The 25,136-nt window shown below is 39.5% G+C and overlaps 1 protein-coding gene across 1 annotated transcript in view; it reads right to left on the bottom strand.

Moving 5' to 3' along the window:
- LOC124606094 (fatty acid synthase-like) overlaps positions 1 to 24,252 on the bottom strand; it is a 94,698-nt gene extending 70,446 nt beyond the window's left edge. The window contains exons 1-4 of the mRNA XM_047138059.1: positions 23,971 to 24,252; positions 21,788 to 21,982; positions 17,622 to 17,753; positions 16,993 to 17,220 (exon numbers count right to left, since the gene is read on the bottom strand). Coding sequence (XP_046994015.1) covers positions 16,993 to 17,220; positions 17,622 to 17,753; positions 21,788 to 21,982; positions 23,971 to 24,252 — 837 coding nt within the window. The remainder of the gene's footprint in view (positions 1 to 16,992; positions 17,221 to 17,621; positions 17,754 to 21,787; positions 21,983 to 23,970) is intronic.
- Between the last annotated feature and the right edge of the window lie 884 nt (positions 24,253 to 25,136).

Here is a 25,136-nt window from a genome sequence, read left to right as displayed (position 1 = left end):
TGTACAAGGACTCACTGGCTCATATAGTTTGCACACTTCCTTAAATAAAATATATCTTTGAGAACTTCTTGATAATATAGTGTAAATGGATAGACAAAAAATCTACTCAACAAATGGCAGTAGGGGAACACACACACAAAAGATTTAATTTTTACAAGCTTTTGGAGCCAGAGGCTCCTTCTTCTGGCAGAAGAGTTGAAGGGAAAGGAATAAGGTGAAGGAAAAGGACTGGAGAGGTTTAGGGAAAGGAGTACAGTTTAGAAAAGTCACACAGAACCATGGGTCAGGGGAGACTCACCAGACAGGATGAGAAGGAAAGACTGATTGTTTGGGACTGCACCACACGAGTTTTTGAAAACTTATTGTATCGTAAGAAACTAAATGTAAATTACTTAATTAAATACAATAAGAACTGGAAAAATACAACTCTAAACTATTTTCAAAGCTCCATAGTTTCATGTAAATTCTGTATGTGAATTTGACAGGAAAAATTAGTTCATTATTCACATTAGAAGTAAAATCACAGCAAGTGAATCTATCCCTGCTTGCTAAATTTTTATCATGAGTGATGACTAGGCCACAGTAGAATTAAAAGGTACTTGCATCTTGTTGGACTGTTATATTCATTTTTTATAATGACTTGTAAAGGAAAAGAAAAAAGAAATCACCATAAAGCATATGTTTTGCGTCAACAGAAAATTCAATTTTATTATACTATAGATTCACTCCTGTCTCCTGACTGCCCTATAGGTTCTGGATAATAATGTAGTTCAGCTGTTTAGGAACATGATTTTCATATGTACAAGTTAAATAGCAAATGCAGTCACAAGAATAAATACCACTAATCTACGAATTTTACTCCAAAATGCACAACAAACAGCTTGAAAACTGAAAGAAACAAAGTACTAATTGCTTCTGAGTCACCATAGATTTTTTTAAATGAGTGAAAATGAACTCAAAGAAAAAGAAAATTTACAACATTACTGGTTACAAAAGAAGTACATTTTAGCAGAGATGGATATAAAGGAAGTGGAGTTACTATCTATGTGTAAAATGAGGTAAAGGATACCATTTCATGCATAGTAAGAAACAATACAGAAATAATCTTTGAAGCAGCAGATATACTGACAAAGCTAAAAGGGGAAAAGATCCTAATATTAGGGCTCTACAGATCTCCAAGCTGTCAAGTAAGGAAATGGAAGAACTATGAGAAACATCTAGCAGCAAATTCATGTATATACTACACTGAAATGCCAAAGAAACTGGTATAGGCATGTGTATTCAAATACAGAGATATGTAAACAGGCATAACATGGCACTGCGGTCGGCAATGCCTATATAAGACAAGTGTCTGGCACAGTTGTTAGATCGGTTACTGCTGCTACAATGGCAGGTTATCAAGATTTAAGTGAGTCTGAACATGGTGTTATAAAGGACGATTGGCAATGGGACACAGAATCTCTGAGGTAGCAATGAAGTGGGGATTTTCCTGTACAACCATTTCATGAGTGTACCATGAATATCAGGAATCTGGTAAAACATCAAATCTCAAACACTGCTGTGGTCGGAAAGAGATCCTGCAAGACTGGGACCAATGACGACTGGAGAGAATCATTCAATGTGGCACGAGTGCAACCCTTCCACAAGTTGCTGCAGATTTCAATGCCAGGCCATCAACAAGTGTCTGTGTGTGAACCATTCAACACAAAATCATCGATATGGGCTTTCGGAACGGAAGGCCGACATGTGTACCATTGATGACTGCATGACACAAAGCTTTACACCTCACGTGGGCGGATGGACATGTATGGGTATGGAGACAACAGTATGCATCCATGGACCCTGCATGACAGAAATGGATGGTTGAAGCTGGTGAAGCCACTGTAATGGTGTGAGACATGTGCAGTTGGAGTGATATGGGACCTGACCCATGATACATCTAGATACAACACTGGCAGGTAACATGTACGTAAGCATCCTGTTTGATCACCTGCATCCATTCATGTCCATTGTGCATTCTGACAGACTTGGGCAGTTCCAGCAGGGCAATGCTCTACCCCACACATCCAGAATTGCTATAGAGTGGCTCCAAGAACACTCTTCTGAGCTCTTCTAAGTCTAAACACTTGTGATGCCCACCAAACTCTCCAGGCACGAACATTATTGAGCGTATCAGGGATGCCTTGCCTCCACCTCTTTATATGTTACGGATTTATGGACTGCACTGCAGGATTCATGGTGTCATTTCCCTCTAGCACAACTTCAGACATTAATTTAATCCATACCACATCTTGTTGCAGCACTTCTGCATGCTCATGAGGGGAGGGGGGGGGGCTTCACAATATTAGGCAGGTGTATAAGTTTATTTGGTTCTTCAGTAATATCAATATGCTAGAAGACAATCCAGTGAGGAAAAAGATCACACATCTAGGAACAGGATTTACCAACAACAGATAGATGGTGAACTTTATTACACATTTTAAGCAGCAATTGAGTGCCTTTCAATTCCAACCCTTTGATGCATGAATGATACATATACTTCAATAAATAGCTGCACCAGAATTAATGAAGATAATAAAAGAAATAATGAAAAAGTGGAACACTTCTGGGAATTTCTAGAGGATGAAATGCTAAAGTTGCAAGGAACAATATAAAGTACCACTGGGCAACTTCAATCTGCAAACAGTAAGTGAGAAAAAATTGTAGAAAAATGGTTGGAGAATATCCAGCTCATGAAAGAAGAATGGTGAAAGGCTCATAGGACTGTGCATAGCATTTAACCTCAAGTTCCTGTCCACAACCTTTAAAAAGTCACAAGTCTAGTATCTGGCTGTTCATTGGCCACTCTTGTTTCCAACATATTGTCCATGAACAGCTGGGTAGTGTGCTCCAAGTTCAGAGGTGCTCCTCCTTCAGAGACTGTTTACGCATCTTGCTAGTACATCTTATCTTGTGGACACCCTACTGATCACAAACAATCTGTTGACAGACTAAATACTGACAGGCACCAGCAGGGGCACCGTAATCACTGATAGGCAGTGATGACACTTCACATTAAGCAGCCAGCAACCTTTGTTGGTGCCTTCAAAATCCTCCAACCATGGCTCTCCCAGGACTCCGTGCATGCAGCAGCAATAGTAGCGTTGCAATAGAGGGAACTAACTTGCATTCATGCACCCTGTGTCTATCAAGCACTCATGGACATTCCTCCATCTACTGTGTATTTAAGTCATGGTTCAACCTCCAGCAGGCATCTGTTCTCTCAGATCCGGCCAAGCACCAGCCATCTTCAGCGGACCAGCTGTTGGAGCTCTTCACTGAGTTTATACGGCACCATGACACAGCTCCTGCAGCCACCAGTGATGACACTTGACACTGAGCAGCCAGCAACCTTCGTTGGTGCCTTCCAAATACTCTGACCATGGCTTTCCCTGGACCCCATGCTACTGTACCAGTAGTGGTACTATAAAATGTCAAATGTGTACTTGTGCTGGTGTGATCAATGGACTGACGTCACTACAGACTTTGATTATATTACCTATTTCTGATCAAAGACAATCATTTCCACTGTTACTCACATGTCTTATTTGGAAATTAACATCTGTTTTGATGCTGTAATAAAAGTGTACATAAATGTAGCATGGAGTCATCACTGATCAGTTGTTTGCATGCAATATTTCCAACGAAATGATGCAAAAGTTTGTGACAAGGTAAAAACAGCATTTCACAGTGTAGTCATTTGGTCTTACATCAATCAGACTCAGCTCTCACCATGTCCTACCTGGTTGCTGCCTTCTGTCTGAGCCCAATGCTGCTCCACCCACTACAAGAAGATGCATCCATGTTGGCCATCCCTGCAAGTGTGAAGAAATACTTTGAGCCTCTTCTTCTGGATAACTCATGACAATGTGTTGTTTTTCTCATGCTTTGTCATTCTTCTTTTCATCCTGTGATGTACACCTTTCTCAGGCTCTTGCACATGCTTCTTTTGTTGCATTTCATTCGTGTGGTGTGGCTCCTTCTTGTGCCCCTTTGCGTATCATCATTTCTGTTTCTTCAGGACAATGGTAATGGTTTGATTCTTGTCTATGGCCCTATGTCAGTTTCTGTTACATGGCATGTTTCACATACCCTGAGGATGTTTTTCTCTACTGATCTTTTCTGTTTGCTTGCTCCTACACTCATTGTATGATCCACCCTTCAGGCATCATGCATGCTCAGCCCACCCACACTCATTGTTTCTGCACTGTGTATCACATTTTTGGACCTTATGGTTATTTTTGATTTGAGCATCCATAGTGCTTCCATCACTTTGCTCCAGCTCTGCCCCCAAGGCCTATTCTTTCCCCTTTTGTTTGCTGTTTTCAGGCTTTTCTTTTCTGACGATCCCCACTTCACAAGCTTTGTGGTTGTTTCATAGTTGTGTTTCCGGTAGCAACATTTGTCAAGTCCTGTCTCCCAGTGCCACTAGTGACCTGTCAGCCACTGTACTGTTGTACTGGCAGCCACACTAGTGGAGCCCTATCTCCCAGCACGTCAGCATCCCGCTTGGAGACTGTCACTCCTATGGTGGCCACACTGGATGAGCCATGTCTCCCAGTGCCGCCACTATCTACAACTGCCCCACCACCACAATGGCATTTTTGCTCCACTGGTTGCTCTTGCGGCTTCTACATCTCATGTACATGCACCTCACCAATTGGCTCTAGGTGATCACCTGGTTTGCTTTGCATGGGCCACCAGCTTGTTGTCCTTGGCACTGCTGTCACTCCTTCTGGGACCCACTCCACCACATAGCCATGTCAGTGTGTACCTCAAGTGCCACAGTTCTCCTGCGTGTTTTTCTTTTTCTTTTTTTCTTTTCCCCTCCATTTCATACTTGTTATACGCCGTCTTCTTAGCTAGGCACTACACCTCTGCGGGCATTGCTTCACAATCTCAGGTCCTGAATTCTGGTGTCAGGGTCACAACCATCAAGAGCTCCCCTTCCCCTTGGGTTCCTCTGCATTCACCGAACGAAAGTATTATTCTGCAATCTCCTTCTTCGATTGGCTCCATCATGAGGGTCAGATTGAAGGACATTTTGGCTATTGTCAAGATGGCTCTGTTATCTTTTCCTCTACAGAGAAGGGAGCTCTAGTATCTGGCTGTTCATCAGTCACACTCTTTATCAGCACAAACCTGTGACCAGTTGATAGTCTGCTCCAGGGTGGCAGGCACTCCCTCCTTTAAAGACACACACCTTGATAATACCTCAAATGTTGTACTGATCACAAATAATCTGTTGACAGGCTAAATGCTACCACGCACAACCAGGGCCACCATTATCATTCATAGACAGAATGTGCAGCAGCAACAGTGGCACTGCAACCAAAGGAACTAGCTTACGTCCACAGTCCATGTGCCTGTCAAGTGCCTGGAGATATTCCTCCACCTGCTGTGTATTTAAGTCATGGCTCAACCTTCAGCAGGCAGCTCTTTACCCAACTCTGACCACACACCAACTGCCTTCAGTGGACCATCTGCCAGAGTTCTACACCTTCACCACAACTTGCCACTTCCTCTGACCCTGGCCTTCCCGGAATTCCGTGCCACTGTACCAGTAGTGCTACTGTGAAATATTGACTGTGTACTTGTAGTAGTGTGATCATTGAACCTACATCACTACGGACTTTGGTCCTATTACTCACAATTGACTGAAGATGTTCATTTCAGTTGTTATACAGACTCTGTTACTGTTGTGATGATGTTATAAAGTGTGCTAAAGTGTAACCTGGCATTATCACTCATGAGCCTTAACAGAAGGATAAAAAACAAAGAAAATCGAAAAATGGATATCACCTAATCCATTTTGGGGGGATTTCTGAACTAACCATATGGCCTTCTAATTCAATGTTGGAAAGAAGGGATAAATTAACGAACTAGAAATGGAGGAAATGCAGAAACAGACCATTATCTTATCACCATAAAAATGAAATTCATCCCACACAATAGGAAAAGGTTACCAAAACCTAAAACCCCAGAACATGTAAGAAACAGATTGGCCGTCCTCACGGCGGAACAGGCAACCGTAAAAATAGTTATCCCATTGGTCAACAGATGTCGCAGGTGACGCTACAATGCTAACTGACCTGTCCGTGTCACGGAATTGGCAACGCTGTATCTTCGGTGACGTGAATGACGCTGATTTGCGTTCGGCTAGAGCACTGCATGCGAAATGCATTTGTCACACTGCTCACTGTAGCTCATGATCGACTGTGGTTTTTCCCAAGCTTTCAATCTAAGAATGTAGATTAGCTCCTGTAATTCTACAAACCAAGTTTATTTCTCACAATCATATGCGAAATGAAATATATGAAAAGTAACACACAAACATTTCTCATGAGTTAGTTACTGTTTAAATGCAGACTGTATTGGAGTCGCATAGGCTTTACACTCGCCTTCCATGCTGTCTATTTCCTCTTTGCTATACAGCTCTTCTGATACGGATTATGGTGGTAAAAAAGATCTCCACGTGCAGGTTAACACTAGAAAGTTTTCAAAATCCGCACTCGGTTATGATGCGAATTAAGGCTGGACATATTTCAGTGACAGTCATTTCAAATTTAAATTCTCTTACTTTGCATGTAACTTATCGTAAATGATATAAGAGTGGCACAAAATGATGAATTTTGGATTGTTGTTGAAAGGGAGCTGCAAACGCGGTAATATACAAGTGAAGGGATGTTTTTTGAGCATATTTTGGCAGTGTCAACTTTGTAGAGCCACAGACGGCAAACCATAATTATGTTAAAAATTTACTTTGTGCAGTTTAAGGATAACCCGCAAATATTCACAACAGACGTATGCTTTTATCTGCAACACAGTTATTACTGGGGATATCCGCACTCGCGCTGACCTGTTACTGTAAGTAGTGTTGTTTTCGAGTGAAAGCTGTGTGAGGATTATTAGCGCACAGATAAAAAAAATTAATCTAGGCGCATCTATAGTTTGCATGTTATGCTCGTTTTCTTCTATTCTCCTCCCTTCATTCCAGTATAAACACTTGTTCACAAGTATAAATGAATGGCAGTGAACATTGGCGAATTATCTATGAATAGTCATTTGCAGCATTGTAAACGAGGTTTTACACTCGTTCAGTTTGTTCACTCTAGTATATACCAGCATTTAGAGGGACCGATGACCTAGCAGTTAGATGACGGCTATTATTCATTTATTTCACTGTTGCGATTTCAGCTCTAGAGCCATTTTCAAGTACAAAGGGAAAGGTCTTGTAAGGTAATGCTTCTTAAATTGTTTACCAAATTTTACCACACTATGCTTTGCATTTTGTTATCCATATCTTATATTGATTTCAGTTTTCACACTGCACACAAAAATGCCTCTGCAGCCAAAATTACGACAGTGAAGTGAATAAACAGTTTAAAAAAAGTCCGAATCACAGCAAAGATTTCATTTAACAATTGTACGATATGATTCTTGTACAGGAAGTGCTGCCACATTATATCAGAATATAAAATTGACAAAATTTAGATAGGATCGAATGCTTAGGGCTCTTTATTAATTCTTACTCGTAACTAATTTATTGTTTTACCTGAATTTAAAATCCACTCCCATAACCTTTCTTTATCTTTGACAGGAAATCTGAACATTATATTTAGTTCAGGATTTGTCCGTCTACTCCTTCTACAGTTGCTATACTCACAGGCCCTCGGCATGATGACTCGATCCACTACCGCCGGTATGTCACAAACAGCTGTACTTCACAGACGCCAAATGGTGGAAAGCTGCATGCGTTCGGACGATGTTGCCACATATTTCACAGAACGGAGTGCCATTTAGTGGTTGGTGCCACAAGTAAGGGTGTGACGCTGTTGCCGCCTGGTGGCCGTTCCCTAAAAAGGGTTGCCTGCTAGACCATGCGAACGGGCAATCTGTTTCTTACGTGATCTGGGCTAAAACCTTACAAGCAGATATGAAAATACTGAATGCCAAAAGAAAAGAAAAATTCGATATGCAAATGGAAGATATACATGAAATTCATTCTAATTCAGTAAAGTCAGCTTATGAAGCTACCATAGTAAAGAGAACAAAGAATCACAGATGATGAAATTCACATTGTGAGGAAGTGCTAGAATTAAGAAAACAAACTTGGATAAAATGGTACTCTCCCAAAACAACCTGAAGATTATGTTGAATTAAAAGAAAGATCACAGACAGCTGAAATCATATGATTAGTTAAAGGGAACCACGAGGAGGACCAATTTTTGCAAAGTAATAAGGACTTCCAGAAAAATAATACATGGGCCTTCTACAAACCTTTTAAATCAAATTTTCAAAAATAGCAACTACCAAATACATGTTTCAAAGATCAAAACAGAAATCTGGCCTTAAATAATCACAAAAACCATAGAATACTGGTAAGATACTTCCTGATACTTTGAAACTGTGAAGAACTCAAGGAGAAATTCCCAAAAGCAAGTTCCAGAACAAAAAGTTAAAGATTCACAAATGTCAAATTTATTTAAGACTAAAAATCAACAAAGCACCAGAGAAAGACTATACTGCTGCAGAAGTGTGTAAAAATGCAGATGACAGAACTATTTGGCAACCAAAAAAAGTAACTGAAAACATCTGGGACACTGCATAAACACTTATTCATCCATTACACAAAAAGGGTGATAAAGCAGATGCAAACAATTACTGAGGGGTATCTTCTCCTCCATGTGACATATAAATTCTGCCTAAAGCTTGCCAAAATAGATTAGAAAATAAAATGGAGGAACAATAAGAGAATACCATGGAGGGTTTAGCAGACGAAGATTATGTGTCGTATTGAGTGAGATGGCACTGTGGTTAGCATACCAGACTGGCATTCTGGAGGACGACGCTTCAATCCCACGTCCGGCCATCCTGATTTTGGTTTTCCGTGATTTCCCTAAATTGTTTCAGGCAAATGCCGGGATGGTTCCTTTGAAAGTGCATGGCTGACTTTCTTCCCCATCCTTCCCCAATCCGATGAGACCAATGACTTCGCTGTTTGGTCTCTTCCCCCAAACAACCCAACCCCTCTCATGTGTCATACACAGATATTAAACATAAATCTATGAATCAAGTATAAGAAACTTCAAGCCCAAATACTTTATGCACCCTTTGTTTATTTTAAAAAGGCTTATGTTTATGTAGACAGAGATACACTTTTCATTTTCTTGAAGAATTTGGAGCTGACAATAAAAAAAGGGCAATTATTAAGCAAACTGTGACTAAAAGAGTTTCCAAAGTTAAATTTTTAGGTGAAATACTGAAATCTTTTGAAATTAAAACAAGCATAAGGCAGGGAGATGGACTGTCTCCATTATTATTAAAATGCATTTAGCAGAATCTAACATGGGAAAGGAGGTAGCAGAAAAAACTACTAGAAATTGCATTTGAAAAAACTGCATACATGACAAACATTAAAGATGCACTAATATATATGGATTCAAAATATGGAAAAATAAGGATAGTTTCAGAATTTAATTATGTGAATGAAAACAGCACTACATTTTCTTAAGAAGAACTGCCCAAATAATAATAATAATAATAATAACACTAAAACACAGTTTCATCCAAGAGATATTTATGATCTGGTCAGAGTTCACAATCTAAATTTGTAACAGAAAAACAGCTGTTGTATTTCAAGAACCCTGATGGATCATGTCATCACAAACATACCTCAAATTTCATGTATCAAATACTGTAATTTCAGCCCAATGACACCCTGTTATTAGAAATAATGGACAACTCAGAACTCAATGATGTCACTTCTATGAAAGTAAAGCAGATGATAGAAACTAATATAAACATGTTAAATGTTGTGCTTGGATCAGAAAAAGGGAGTTGTTTGTATGTGCTGCAATACAACTACATGCCCTAAGAAAAACAAAAATGTAATGAGGAAGTTGGGATAGGACTGGATCACATCAAACATATAAAGAGCAACAGAGAAACTGATGCTTCTGTACAAGAGGTACCAAAAACATAAAAACCAAACCAACACTGTGGTCTATGGGAACAGAAATAGAGCTGTCACTGTTATCTAATAACAGTGCGTAATGGTCTGAAATTACAGTATTTGATACATGAAATTTGAGATATGTTTGTGATGACATGATCTATCAGAGTTTCTGAAATACAAATTCATGTGACTGTATTCTTCAATTTTTCTACATAATCAACATTTCAAACCTCTGCTAGACTCCTCTTCAGCCTCATGTGGTGTTTACAGCTAACTGAATACTCAGCTAACAGAGGACACTGCAAGACCCTGAAGAAGATTGCAGCGTAGGGGTTGAAATACTGATCACGTAAAATAAATTGAAGACTAATGTGATACGTTCTAACAAACTAAAAAAATTTACCTGCAATGGAAACACAATACTTAGAAAGGAATAAAAGAATTTTTCAGATACACATTAAGTCAATCCCATTTCTTATTAGCACTATGCAACCGTAGTAACACTCGTGGACCAAAATGCCACAAAACAAAAAAATAATAGAAAAGAAAGTAAATGTAACACTATGTTTATTCCTTTATCCTACTGAAAAGAGGGAAGTATCAAAAATAATGAGCAGAATGAAAAAAATATAGAAGGTTTGGATTGCATACCTAGCACAGTATTTAAGCACTGCCTGTAGTATTTATTACAGCCACTGACCTCTTTTTAATAAACTAGTTTATAAAAGAGCCAGAAAAGTGATTCATATGCAGAAGTATGACCCAGCAAATTACAGACCCATCAGTTATAACCCCAGTATTTTTAAAAGTAATAGAGACAATATCAAAGACAGATGGTCCACAACATGGACAGGTATGACGTCCTAATAAATGCTCGTAACAGTTTCCATAAATGTGAGACCAAAAGGAAGTTTGTTGTTTGTTCCTAGATCTATTCAAACCTTCCAATTATGTATATCATAATATGCTGTTGCAGAAACTTCATCAATACCATTTGAGAAAAAAATAGCTGACATTATACCATAGTTTATGAGAATAAACAGAAGACTATGTGTTTATATGAAACATAAAATGGAAAAGAAAATTATAAATAATATCGGCTCTAAAATACAAGTCATATATGGTTTGCCTGAAAGGTCAATAATGAGTCCACTACTTTCCATTCTTTACACAAATTATAGGAGTATGACAGAGAGTGGAGATTTCATTGTGTATGCTGATGCTAACTTTCTTACAGTGAGTAGTACCACTGAAAATGAACTGGAGAAAAGGATTTCTCTGAATATAGAAAATGCAACCCAGTATTTGAGTAATAAAAATTTGTTCATAAATGGAAAGAACTGAGGCTCATGTAGGTCCATGCTGACAGAAATGGCTACACTGAAAATATGAGCCTTTAAGTTTGGTACACAGACCTACATAGACAAGCAGCTGCAAATTCTTGGGAGAGGTGGTCGACAAGTACTTGTTTTGGGAAAAACACACAAACAAAGTAGTGCCACTACTATTTTTTTGGCATTCCTGAAGAAACATCTCTACCATAGCTAATGCAAGAGCCATGGAAGCAGGTCAGATCAGAGCCTGACAAACACAGTTACAACAGAATCTATTTGCTCACATGGCAAGCAATGGCTCCAATGTATCAGGGTGATTAGTAAACGCTGCAAATGAGTGGAGGAACCCAAGGCTTAATCATTATCATCATCATCATCATCATCATCATCATCATCATGTCCTCCTTGCCATGTCTGGCGACAGCAACTCCATCAGTTGTTTAGTCCATGTTGTGGCAGGCTCAGATGTGGCTTGCAAAACTGAGGTTTGCTTTTAAAATCTGGTCACACGGAGTGCAATGCAGTTGCCCAGTAGAGATATGCGTATATATGTAATTAGGCTTGGGCGTAGATTTGAAGAGCTTTCGTTTATCGTCCAGGTTCTTTAGGCAGATATCCTCGAATTGTTCCACACTCTTGTGTACAGTTGAGCACCACTCTGATCAGTGCAATACAAGCTCCTCCCAACGTTTGCTCGGAATGCCACAGGCTGTGAGGTGGCGTTTGATGGTGTCCTTATATCGCAGGTGTTGGCCACCTTGCTACTGCTTTCTACACAAGAGCTCTGAGTAGAACACTGCTTTGGGAAGTCTATTGTCATCCATGCGTATGATATGGCCACTCCATCTCAATTGGTGTGTCATTAAGAGAGCTTCAATGCCAGGCCGTATCACACAATGCAAAATCTCCGTGTTTGGAACACGGTCTTCCCATTTCATGTGGAGAATTGATCTCAGACAGCGAAGATGAAAGGTGTCTAGCCTCCAAATGTCAGCTTTATAACAGCATCTGGTTTCCAAGGTGTAGAGTAAAACTGGTAATATTATTGCTTTGTAGACCGCAGTTTTAGTTTGTAGTCTGAGATCATGTGATTTCCATACTCGGAGATTCAGTTTGCCAAAAACTGAGGCTGCATTGTCTATATGAGCTGCAATTTCTGTTGTCAGGCTGTTGTCACTTCTAGTTTGGCTACCAGGATATTTAAAGTGTGACACATTTTTCAAATATTTGTTGTTCAACTTAATGCTGCAGTCATCTGCATTGGAACCCCTAAGTGGTTGTTGATGGACTTGCATCTTGGTGATGCTTATGACTAAACCAAATCTTCTTCAAGAGTCATTTAGCAGGTTCATGTATGTTTGGAGAGATTCAGGAATTAGCCATCATGCATATGTCATCTGCGTAAACAATTTCTAAGATAGATACTTTATTTATGCGACTTTTTGTTCTGAGGCGAGACATGTTGAAGACACTTTTGTCTGTTCTCGAGTCAAGACCCATTTGCCCACTGCAGGCTTTGATCACGTCTCTCATAACAGCTGTGAAATAAAGTGAGAAGAGTGTGGGAGCCAGTACACACCCTTGTTTTAGACTGCATGTCACAGGAAACTGGTCTCAAAGCTCATTTTCATGGCGGATTTTTGCCATTGTGTTGTCATGAAACTGTTTAATCAAATTAATAATTTTGTCAGGGCAGCCGGTTTTCTTTAGTATAGTCCAGAGAGCTTCCCGTGGGACTTGGCTAAATGCTTTTTCGAGGTCTACAAAGCACCTGAAGAGAGGCTGATGATGCTCTAAGCTTTTCTCTTGCATTTGTTTGATAACAAATATGGCATCCACTATGTCTCTGTTCAGTCGAAAGCCACACTGGGTCTCTGGTAGCCCTTTTTCTGCAGGGTGCATTAGCCGGTTGTTGAATATGTGAGCCAGGACTTTCCCTGCTGCTGATACAAGAGAGATTCCCCTGTGAGAACAGCAGTCAGAAATGTCACCTTTGCCTTTGTGAATCTTGCAAATGCAGGAATCTTTCCAATCTTGTGGAATTATTTCGCACTCCCAAATCTTTGAAACCAGAACAAACAGTGGGTTCATAATGTTTGGCCCACCATATTTATAGAGTTCTGATGGTAAGTTCTCTAATCCTGCTGATTTGCTATTTTTCACCTTAGCCAATGCTGAAATGAATTCACTGAATGAAGGGGCATCAGCAAGTTGTTCATCGACTGGCAGGCCTTCAGGTAATTCTATGTATGGAATATCAGTTGTCTGATGGTAGGGATTAAGAACGTCATCAAAATGTTCTGTCCACCAAGCAAGAATATCACTCTACTGTGTCAGCTGACAGGTTTTATCTTTGTCATTAATACGTGCTATCTTCCTTGATTTTGGACCAAAGATAGTTTTCAGGCAATCGAAGAATCTGCCCGTTTGGTTTGTGTCAGCATATGATTGCATTTCATTGGTTTTATTCAGCCGCCATTTGTCTTTGAGTGAGTGCACCTTCACTTTCAGGTTGTATGTGCTACTTTGCAGTTGGCAAGATCATGACTGTGAAGAGATGGTCTGAAACCATTAAGAAGCTCTACATCTGAACTGTCAAACCAAGCTTGTTTCTTTTTCTGAGGTTTTCCCAAGACTTCTGTGGCACATCTGTGCAGTTTGGTAGCATATACTTTCCAGTGCTCATCTACAGAGGCAGACTTGAATATCAAAAGCCCATCATAACTGAATGCATCACCCAGTTTTGTTCTCAGTCTGATCGCAGACCAAGATTTTGCTGGATAATTTTGATGGTATTTTGTGTAACACTTGGATATGGTGCTTTCAAAGTTATATTTAATTTGGACCTCACAAGTCGATGGTCTGTCCAACCCTGAGTGCCTCTCATAGCACGTGAGATCAGTACTTCACCAAGATCTTTTTTCCATACAATCACATATTCTAGAAGGTGCCAGTGCTTAGATCTTGGGTGCATCCATGTCGTTTTATATTTATCGGGCATCTGAAAATGTGTATTTGTCAAACAGAGTTCAAATTCAGCATATAAAGTTAAAAAATCAAGACAATTTGAGTTGCATTTTCCAATTTCATGGCGACCAATGACTCTATTCCGGGCATTGAAATCACTGCTAACATGAGCATTGAAATCTCCAAGCAACAGGACTTTATCTGCAGAAGGAATGGCCTGAAGTATGTATCAGAGATCTTGGTAGAACTTGTATTCCTCTTCATCAGAAGATGGCATACCCATCATTTTTAATCAGTGTCTGCCTGCCAGCAGTCCTGAGAGAGTAACTACAATGGCATATCAGTCTTACAAGCCTACAAGGATATTCATCATAAATTATCCATCACAATTTGAGAAGAAGAGTGAGGTACAGACCTAAAATGCTACAGGGATAAATAACCTTTACTGCCCATTGTTAAAACTGTCAGGGGCTCAAAGAGCAGTTTGATAAACAGCAATACAATGTTTTGATCATTTGCCTTATAACATAAAATGTCTGACAGGTAGTGAAGCAAGTCTTAAATTTAATTTAAGATCATATCTCCTGGACAACTCCTTGCATTCCAGTGACAAATTTCTAATTAAAAAGTGGTAGCCAGAAAAAAAAGGTGCAGCTTCACGAGTAGCAAAGAAATGATAATGTGTTAATTAATGCTAACACTAATCATGTATACATATCTTGACGTACTCCACATCATTTCGGTAAAAGAATTGTTCAGATGACCTATAGAACATGTAGCTAATAACTAACATGTATCAAGAAGTCACCACCTCTGTACCCTGTCACTGCTAGCTGCATCCCTGCTGCTTGCACCAAGTCTGATGATGTGGTTTTAGCACTCTCCAACCAGCAGTCTACCTGGGGCCTTGCTTCACCTGCCACCAGCTTGCTACCTTAGGACTTGACCATTCAAGCCCAGGAATGGGCAGCCACTCAGCCATCATCACTTGTACAGGTAAACTCCTTGCTACCTGCCTCCGTTCATGTGGGTGGACGCTGATGCTGCTGTGAGCCATCTCATCCACAGTGGGATCACAGAGTGATGTGGTATGCCTCAGCACAACTCAGCAAGTACACATGGGTAGCCTTTAGTCTGCTGTGTGGATAAATTGCTTACCACCAGCAGCTGCAATTAGTGTTTGTGGGGTCATTGCAATCATCACTTTACCGGATTCATGATGTTGCTGACAGCTGCAGGCCTTCATAGGGTGCCTACAACTAATGTCCTGGAGATGGTGTATTCTCCAAGCCTCAATGTAACTGCTGTAGTTTATTGAGCAGTAAATTATTATACTAACACTGATGTTTTAATGCTGACATGCTGAATGACTACCAGGCATCCACACACCACTTCACTGCTATCACACCCAGGGTGGTGTACTACAAGCTTCCTGACACTAAAAACTCAGTACCACCATTCCCAGCCATACTCGAGAATGGTTACACTCCAAAAGCAAGCTGTAAGGTGTATTGCACAGTCTCTCTCTCTCTCTCTCTCTCTCTCTCTCTCTCTCTCTCTCTCTCTCTCTCTCTCTCACACACACACACACACACACACACACACACACAACACGATGAACTTGAAGGAACACTGAATAAAGCTCTGCACTTATTTAATACTAAAACTAGAATGATCGCCATATGACATGTAAAGACTGATACTAACTATTAACATATAAGGACCTTACAGAAGCAGTGTGTATTTCGAATAGTTATCTCCTACATGATATAAAGGATATAAAAATATTTTCATAATTTAAACAAAAACTAAAGTCTACATACTATGACATGTCCCTATAGCATAAAGAATACCTGCACAAACATCACAGCTACTAAACACAAACTCTATGTGCTTAGGGGTAAAAGTGTGTGTGACTAAAGCAAAGAATTAGCAACAGAGTGAAAACTTATCTCACACAGTTGTATTATCGTATCTGCCATGTGTTTTCCATTTTTGTGTATTTAAATATTCTCATTGTCAAACACGAAACAGTACTACACATTCTGTGAAATAAATTGAGGCAACATGAACAATACAAAGGAAAAAAATCTCCAAGAAGATGAACTGTATATGTATACTTAACTATTTATGGGATGCAATTGCATATATGAACTTTTTGTTTTTGTAGGTAGCATGAACATTTTATGTAGTATATGTTGTGAATATTTGTATAACCATAACCAGTCCAGTAACACGAAACACAGCAGCTTCTTGCTTCTTCTTAAACTATCATATCTGATTTCAAGTAAAATGACCTAACGACAAATAAGTACATAAAATAAAAATAAAACAGCAAGAATTTACAAGAACTAAATAAACTTACTAATTGGAAACAGATTTAAGTATAGTGTTGATGTAAAACCAATTGTGAGAACTGAAAATGTGAAAGAGGCTGACACTTCACTAGGTTGCAGAAACAGATACAGTTTTTGGCAGCAAAAACAGGTGAAAATGAAGGAGAAAGACTACTTACTGTTACAAATCTAGATTTCTGAAATATAGTTTTTCAACAGTTTGAGTGTTGCCTTTGCTCCAGTTTTTCTTGTTCCATTTGGTAAAATGATAAGTTCTTTTTTCTTGACATATATGCACAGTGACATAATTTTATTTCCCCTAATTTATTGCAAAACCCAATTGCAACTCAACACTCACCTGTACTGTAACAATGGAAATGAATGTTTTAGTGTGATCTGTGTATGTATCATCTTCATCTTCGAGAAGTTCAAAAAGATCAATTTTGAATGGATAAAGTGACTCAGCACACTGTCTTATGACATCTTTTAAGATTGATAGCTGCAGAAACACTCGCCCTGCAGCTGCCCATTGGCTACCAAGTCCAGAAAAAACTAACCACACTGGTTTTCTCTGTTTGTTGCAGATCTGTTAGGGCATATGAAATGAAAATTAGTTGGTGGGAGACCTGCTACATAATATAAGTTCATAGTGATACATATTGCATTATGTCTTTTCTAATTTAGTTACAAATGTCAGTCACAAGAGATATGTGGCAACATTTTTGATCCATGAAGTAGTAGTATTAACACACTGACTGGAAACACTGACTTACTGATGCAGGATCTGAATACAAGACTGTTTGTGAGAAATTGGTATTTTCTTCATGGTGAAATTAAGTTTTGTTTCTTCATAAACAATACCCCACTCTTTGAATGTGTTTTTATATTCTGTTTTCTGTGTTGATGCAATTCATATCATAAAGTTTATAGTGACTACAATCTATAGAACAAGTAACAAACTAACTAACAACAAAGAATTTCGTTTACCTGTATGTCTTGTAGGTTGTTACCACTGGGATTCATCACTATGTAGCCTCTCCATTCATGTCTTATGATATTCATTGAGTGTATTTCTTGTATAAGTGCTTGGAATGCATGATTTTTATCCTCATCTTGAAGCTGCTCATGTAAAACAGAACAGTAAATACCTGGCTTGAAAGCTATCCTGGTTAAGATATTTTACTCTTATGGTTTTATTAAAAGATGTTTAGCTGTAACTTTACTTACATTAAACAACATAATATACATGGTCATTAGCTATGAGCATCATTAAAGGTTAATTATAATAGTTTTTATGCACATGAGCAATTCTGACAGAATTAATTAAATTAAAATAATTTCATTGTATGCCTGTACTAAAAGTTCATTTTTCAAATTTCACATTCTTAGCATAGGTGTCAACCCATTGTAATGAGATTTTAGAGGGGTTTGGATTGTGCATGAGCTTTCTTGTTAATTGGTGAATCCAAGTAAGAACAATACACGTGAAGATTCCCAGTAGATTCATTACGTAGTAGTAATGTATTCGGCAAGCTTAACAATCGCATCCCATCCGCATCCGGTGGGTACATCATATTTGACAGTGTTTCAGTAGAATATAAATGAAACATCATTTCACTGAAGAAAATAGAAGGGATTAAAGCAAGGTGATTGCATTATGTAAGGATTATGCTTAACAACAAACCCTGTTTCCTGCAAAAACTTTTTTAGTAACCATTTGAATTTCCTATAGAATAGTACCTTATTGGTCATTTTCTAACTTTTTCTATACATTGTAATAGCACTTGTTTGGGAGGTGCACATTAAGAACTATTTTTTCCAATATGATCATTTGATTTATTTTGATTTGCAGTGATTCAGTGTTTACACTTTCCTGTGTGAAAGTTCTGTATGTAGTTTCACCTTTAACATGATATTATAATTTTTATGTAAATATCAAATATATGCTATTCTCTGTTCTATAAAACTTCTTCACAAATGATGAGACCTACCAGATATATAATCAAGGCAGCATAATGAGTTGTAATTTTTGAATCAGTAGCTTACGTGTGTTTCTGGAAGGTTATTTTCAATGGTCTTAATAATCTTATTGCTGTCAGAAAAGTTTCCCAAGAAACACCTTCATTACAGCATGCTTCTGGGTGTTCTGCCAAATTGTTTCCATTTTATGCACAATATCTCAATGGGTAGCCCAGCTGTCTTCTTCAAATGCTGAGAGTTTTGCTGTTAAGCATACTCACCAACTGGACTTCAAACACAATCCTGCCCTCCAACACCTATAAGAGCGTTCCAGATACTAGTTCCAAAATTTGTCCAACCTGTTGACATCTTACTCCTGCCTTGGAGCATCACTAGCCATCAACATCCCAACCATTCACAGTGACTACCCTTATCAACTCCTCATACTATCCATGCCCTGCCTCACTGATTTTCCATTATCAACTCCTCATAGTATACACACCCTGCCTAGCTAATTTTTTCAATGTGCCACATCCTCCCAGATGCTCCAAACACTGTACTAAACTCAGAAACCGAACTAACACAAAACACTGTTGTTAAATTTCCACCAAAAACCTCAATCCCACAGAAGTTGCAGTCCTATTCAAAGGCTTCGCCAGATGGAGGTTTAATCATGCTAGACTTATTAAACACCTACTCTCCTTCCCTGATCCCTGCAGTGGAAACACTTCTTTGCCACCAATCCCTCGAACCAAAGCCAACATAATCCCAACATAGAAGATTGCCTCTTCCTGTTCATACCACCCTCCAGCTGAGGACCAACCCCCCCCCCCCCCCCCCCCCCCCCCCCCCCCCCCGCCACCAACCAAGCCCTGCTCTTCTGAGAAATCCTTAGCACTGCCTTGGTGTCACCATCCTTCCCCAAAGCTCTTCCAAAGAAAACTAAACTGTCAGCAAAAGAAACGACAGCCATACTCACCTCAAAACAGATCCTAACGTAACTATCACCCCTGCAGAAAAAAGCTCCACCATTGCCATGATGTATCACAGGGGCTATCTGACAGAAGGTTTCCACCAACTGTCTGACATCTCCAACTAAATGCTCTGACACAGTGATCCCATCCCAGATGTCCAATATAATCTTCAGTCTCTACTGAAAGTCTTAAGCCCATCCCAGAACCTCTCCCCAGAATCTACCTACCTCTTCACCATGACACTATGCACATCCATCCTCTACATACCCCCCAAAGTCCACAACTCCAACAATCCTGGATGTCTCACTGTAGCAGATTATTGTGCTCCTGCTGAAAGAATTTCCTCATGTGTTGACCAACACCTCCAATCAACTGCACAAAACAAGGCCTCTCTCATCAAAGGCACCAACCACTTCCTCCACCAATGCTCCATTATTCCCACCCCTTTATCTCCTGGATCCAAACTCATCACTCTTGCTGACACCTCCATATGCACAGTCATCTCACACGCCCATTATCTTCCCACTATCATAAACTACCTCACCCAACATCCTTCAGCCTCCAAAGCCACTACCTCATTCTTCTTACACCTTATCAACTATATCTTCATACACACTAGCACTTCTCCTTCGAGGGGAAGGTATATAAATACATCCACAAAACAGTCATGGGCACCCCTTGGTACCCTCCTATGTTACATTTATATGGACCATTTAGAGGTACATGCATAGCCTCCCAAAACAGCAAACCCTTGTCTGGTTCAGGCTCACTGATGATATCTATATGATTTGGGCTCAGAGCCAAGACACACTATCTCAGTCCTTCACAATCTCAATACTTTCTTTCCCATCTGCTTCATGTGTTCCTCCTCAACCCAGCATGTCATTCTCCTGGACGTTTACCTCCACCTCTCTGGTGGCTCCATTCACATGTCTGTCTATATTAAACCAACCAGTCACCAACAGTACCTGCATTTTGACAGCTGTTACCCCATCCACACCAAGAAATAACTGGCCACCCATGGACGGTGTATCTGTAAGGACAAGAACTAACTTGCCCAGTATGCTGAAGGTCTCATGAAGACCTTCACAAGTGGGCACTACCTCTCCAAACCCAGTCTGCGAACAGGTTTCCTGTGCCATATCCTCACCCACCTCTAATCCTCTCACCACCCCCAAGAATCAGCCCTAAAGAGCTTCTCCCTCATCATTTAGTATCACCAAGGACTGGAATAACTGAACCACATCTTTAGTCATGGCTTTCATTATTTATCATCGTGCCCTGAACTGTGGCACATCCTAACCAATATCCTTCCCACCATTCCTAAAGTGATGTTCCATTGCCCACCCAGGTTACACACCAACCTAGCCCATCCCTATGCCACTTCCAATCCCAACTCCTTGCCACAGTTATTGTATCTCTGTGGTACACCCAGGTGCAAGACCTATCAAATCCACCCACCCAGCATTTGCTACTCCATTTCTGTCACAGGCCTACCTTAACCCCTTAATAGGCAAGACCATCTGTGAAAGCAGCCATGTTGTATACCAACTCTGCTGTAATCACTGCAGAACTTAAATTGTTGATGTAACACCCAACCAATTGCCCATCTCAATAAATGGTCACCAACACAAATTTTGTAAAACAAACTGCAACTCCTAGCATAATTGTAAGCTTTGCAGATATTGTAGGATTTTACCAAGCCATCAGAGCCTGATAGTGATTCATTTTGTGGAGCAATTACCATATAATGCTTATATGCCGACCATATACTGGCCTTTGATCAATAGTTACTGCATATCAGAACCCTGAGAAAAGGTTTGAAATGGCACTTAATAATACATTCACTGTTACTCTGAGTGGTCTGCAACAGTGTGTCTGTGGATTCACCCCTACAAAATAGGAGCCAAGTGGAGTCCTTGTGGCACTGCATTGTAAACATCACCAGGAAGTTACCTTCTGTTCGCAACAAAAATGTACACATTATTGAGACACTGTGTAAATAAAAAACATGTTTTTATTGGTTTTGAATCATTCTTCAAAATATGGCAAAATTTTGTTTTATGAGGTTGTCTTCACTTCCATTTACTCTGATTGTTCACTTTTTACACTTTCACTTTTCTAAATTATATTAAGGTTTTGGACTCCAATATAGCTAAAATCATACACAGAATACCATAATATGGTTACAGGCAAACAAAAGTAATTGGGCAACTGTACTTTAGTCAGCAGGGTTTTCACAGCCACTTGATTGCGTCCAGATACACAGATTACTTTAGTTAGAGGATATATGAAAGAATCTTTTCTCTGGGTGGATTGTGGTCTTCTCAGAATTATATGTGAATTTGATCCACCAAATCCAAAGCAATTAACAGCAATTAAGTTACCATGCCATTTAAGTCGCTCAGTGACCACCTAAAACAGAAACCACCTATCAATAAACCAATTACTGTGCAAATAAAGACACTACATACACAAATATTGCGATAAAATAGCAAAATTTGTAATTTTTATTTAGCTGGGAGCTAGCTGTACAGGCTTATTACAAATGATTGAAGCAATTTCACAGCTTTACAATAACTTTATTATTTGAGATATTTTCACAATGCTTTGCACACACATACAAAAACTCAAAAAGTTTTTTAGGCATTCACAAATGTTCGACATGTGCCCCTTTAGTGATTCAGCAGACATCACGCCGATAATCAAGTTCCTCCCACACTCGGCGCAGCATGTCCCCATCAATGAGTTCGAAAGCATCGTTGATGCGAGCTCACAGTTCTGGCACGTTTCTTGGTAGAGGAGGTTTAAACACTGAATCTTTCACATAACCCCACAGAAAGAAATCGCATGGGGTTAAGTCGGGAGAGCATGGAGGCCATGACATGAATTGCTGATCATGATCTCCACCATGACCGATCCATCGGTTTTCCAACATCCTGTTTAAGAAATGCCGAACATCATGATGGAAGTGCAGTGGAGCACCATCCTGTTGAAAGATGAAGTCGGTGCTGTCGGTCTCCAGTTGTGGCATGAGCCAATTTTCCAGCATGTCCAGATACGCGTGTCCTGTAACGTTTTTTTCGCAGAAGAAAAAGGGGCCGTAAACTTTAAACCGTGAGATTGCACAAAACACGTTAACTCATGGTGAATTGCGAATTTGTTGCACGAATGCGTGAGGATTCTCTACTGCCCATATTCGCACATTGTGTCTGTTCACTTCACCATTAAGAAAAAATGTTGCTTCATCACTGAAAACAAGTTTCGCACTGAACACATCCTCTTCCATGAGCTGTTGCAACTGCGCCGACAATTCAAAGCGTTTGACTTTGTCATCGGGTGTCAGGGCTTGTAAAATTGTAAACGTAAGATTTTCCAAACCGTCGGCTGTGGTACGTTTAGCTCCCTGCTTGCTTTATTTGTCGACTTCCGCGGGCTATGCGTGAAACTTGCCCGCACGCGTTCAACCGTTTCTTCGCTCACTGCAGGCTGACCCATTGATTTCCCCTTACAGAGGCATCCAGAAGCTTTAAACTTCGCATACCATCACCGAATGGAGTTAGCAGTTGGTGGATCTTTGTTGAACTTCGTCCTGAAGTGAAGCACGACATACGCTTTCTCGGCTCCTGTCGCCATTTTGTCTCACTGCGCTCTCGAGCGCTCTGGCGGCAGAAACCTGAAGTGCAGCTTCAGCCGAACAAAACTTTGAGTTTTTCTACATATCTGTAGTGTGTCGTGACCATATGTCAATGAATGGAGCTACAGTGAATTTATGAAATTGCTTCAGTCATTTGTAATAGCCCTGTATAAAGGTGATGGCACTGTCTTCTCAAGCATTGTAAATCAGCAAACACTTCCTCACTAGCTACACAGATGAAAGAATAGAACTAAAGGAGAACAATATTGCAAAAGGAAGAATATATCACCACAAAATTAAGAAAGCATCAGGCATATAATGTAATGAGACTCCACATTCTAAGTTTCTGATACCAATACAAAAATAAAGAAATCATGCAGCTACAAATAGAGAGATGTTGAATTGGCTGTCAATGAAACTGAACCTGCCCCATTCTGGATCTGGCAATAAGACTTAATTCAGCTACTATGCCTTAAAAGTCCCATTTCTCCCACAATTTGCTCTGTTCCCTGATCATGAGATGTGAGTAAGTTGCACTGCTCTTAACAGCCTTTGACACTCGTTTACACCTATTCCTCATTTTACATACTTCCAGCTCTCAAGATAGGAGTTCTGCTTCCATATCTTGAGATCAAGAGCCATCTCATGCATGCTGCTGCATAATAGACTTCTAAACTTTTGCTAATATGCTCTTATAACTTATCAACTACATAACAGTCATTATTATGTTGATGCTACGACATGAGATTCAACAAAATTGACTCACCTTCAGTCTTCCATCTAAAAGAGCTGGCACTTTAGAGTTTGGATTTTTGTAATGCAGGTTGGGAGGAATTTCATTATTTTCTAGAACTAATAGTGATTTGATTACAGAACATATTCCTGAAGCTGCTTCTGTATGGCCCATATTTGATTTGATAGTACCTATCAACAAAGGAGATGATCTTTTCTTCAAAAATAAATCTGCTATTGCACCCAATTCTTGAAGATCCCCCACCTGCAAGTATAGAAGGTACTTTACTTTTAACACATTTGTTAATCTTCTCATTTTAAAAGAATTACAGATATAAAGCTACATAATGATTTTACAGTAATATGTGTCATGCATTTACATTATAAGCTATATAAATTATAATCAAGAGGAAAAATATGTAAGTCCCCTAGAGTAGATGACATTTTCTTAGAATTATTAACAAGGAACCTCTTGAGTCAGAAGTCAGAAGTTCAATATTTAGTAAGACTCATTAGAAAGTGTTGTGTTAAAAATTATGACAGGAAAAATATCAGCTGCTAATGACTCATCAGCATATCAGAAGGGCGGCAGAAAATGAGTATCCAGAAGATGCAGAGATCAGTCTTGTACAGGATGTATGTACTACATTTCACAAAATGGACAACATCAACATTCAAGAAATATTCAAAACGAACCATTGACTTGCACCATGAATACTGCAAAATGGCACCCACAGTGATCACAAAGGTTCACACCATCAAGACTGAATACAAGCTCCTTAGGACTTACAAATCATGCAGGACATTCAGCTAGGTATGCACTCTTAAAGAAAGCATATAGAATCATGAAACAATCTGTCATGGAACTTATTGTGAAACTAGCTACCCTTTAGGTTAGCTGCATGTAGTGCAATAATCTGTTTTATACACACAAAAAAACAAACATCCAGAGACTGAATTTATCCTGTGGTTCCAGGTGGTATGAACTGCAAAGTAACACACTTTTCAGGAGGGATACTTTCCTTTAAAGGAGTATGATTTTTACATGCAGACCAGGAATCAAGCAGAAGCAAGTTATTTTGACCAGCTGTTGGCCAAAGCAGTGCTTACACCAAAGTTGTAGATCTATTATGACCATTTTCCCATTCTTGCTTACTGCTCTTGCAAGATCACACACATGAGAAAGAATTGTAGAGGGCA

The sequence above is a fragment of the Schistocerca americana genome, chromosome 3, assembly GCF_021461395.2.
Source record: "Schistocerca americana isolate TAMUIC-IGC-003095 chromosome 3, iqSchAmer2.1, whole genome shotgun sequence".
Classification (NCBI taxonomy): Eukaryota; Metazoa; Arthropoda; class Insecta; order Orthoptera; family Acrididae; genus Schistocerca; species Schistocerca americana.
This window is presented reverse-complemented; position numbering and strand designations above follow the sequence as displayed.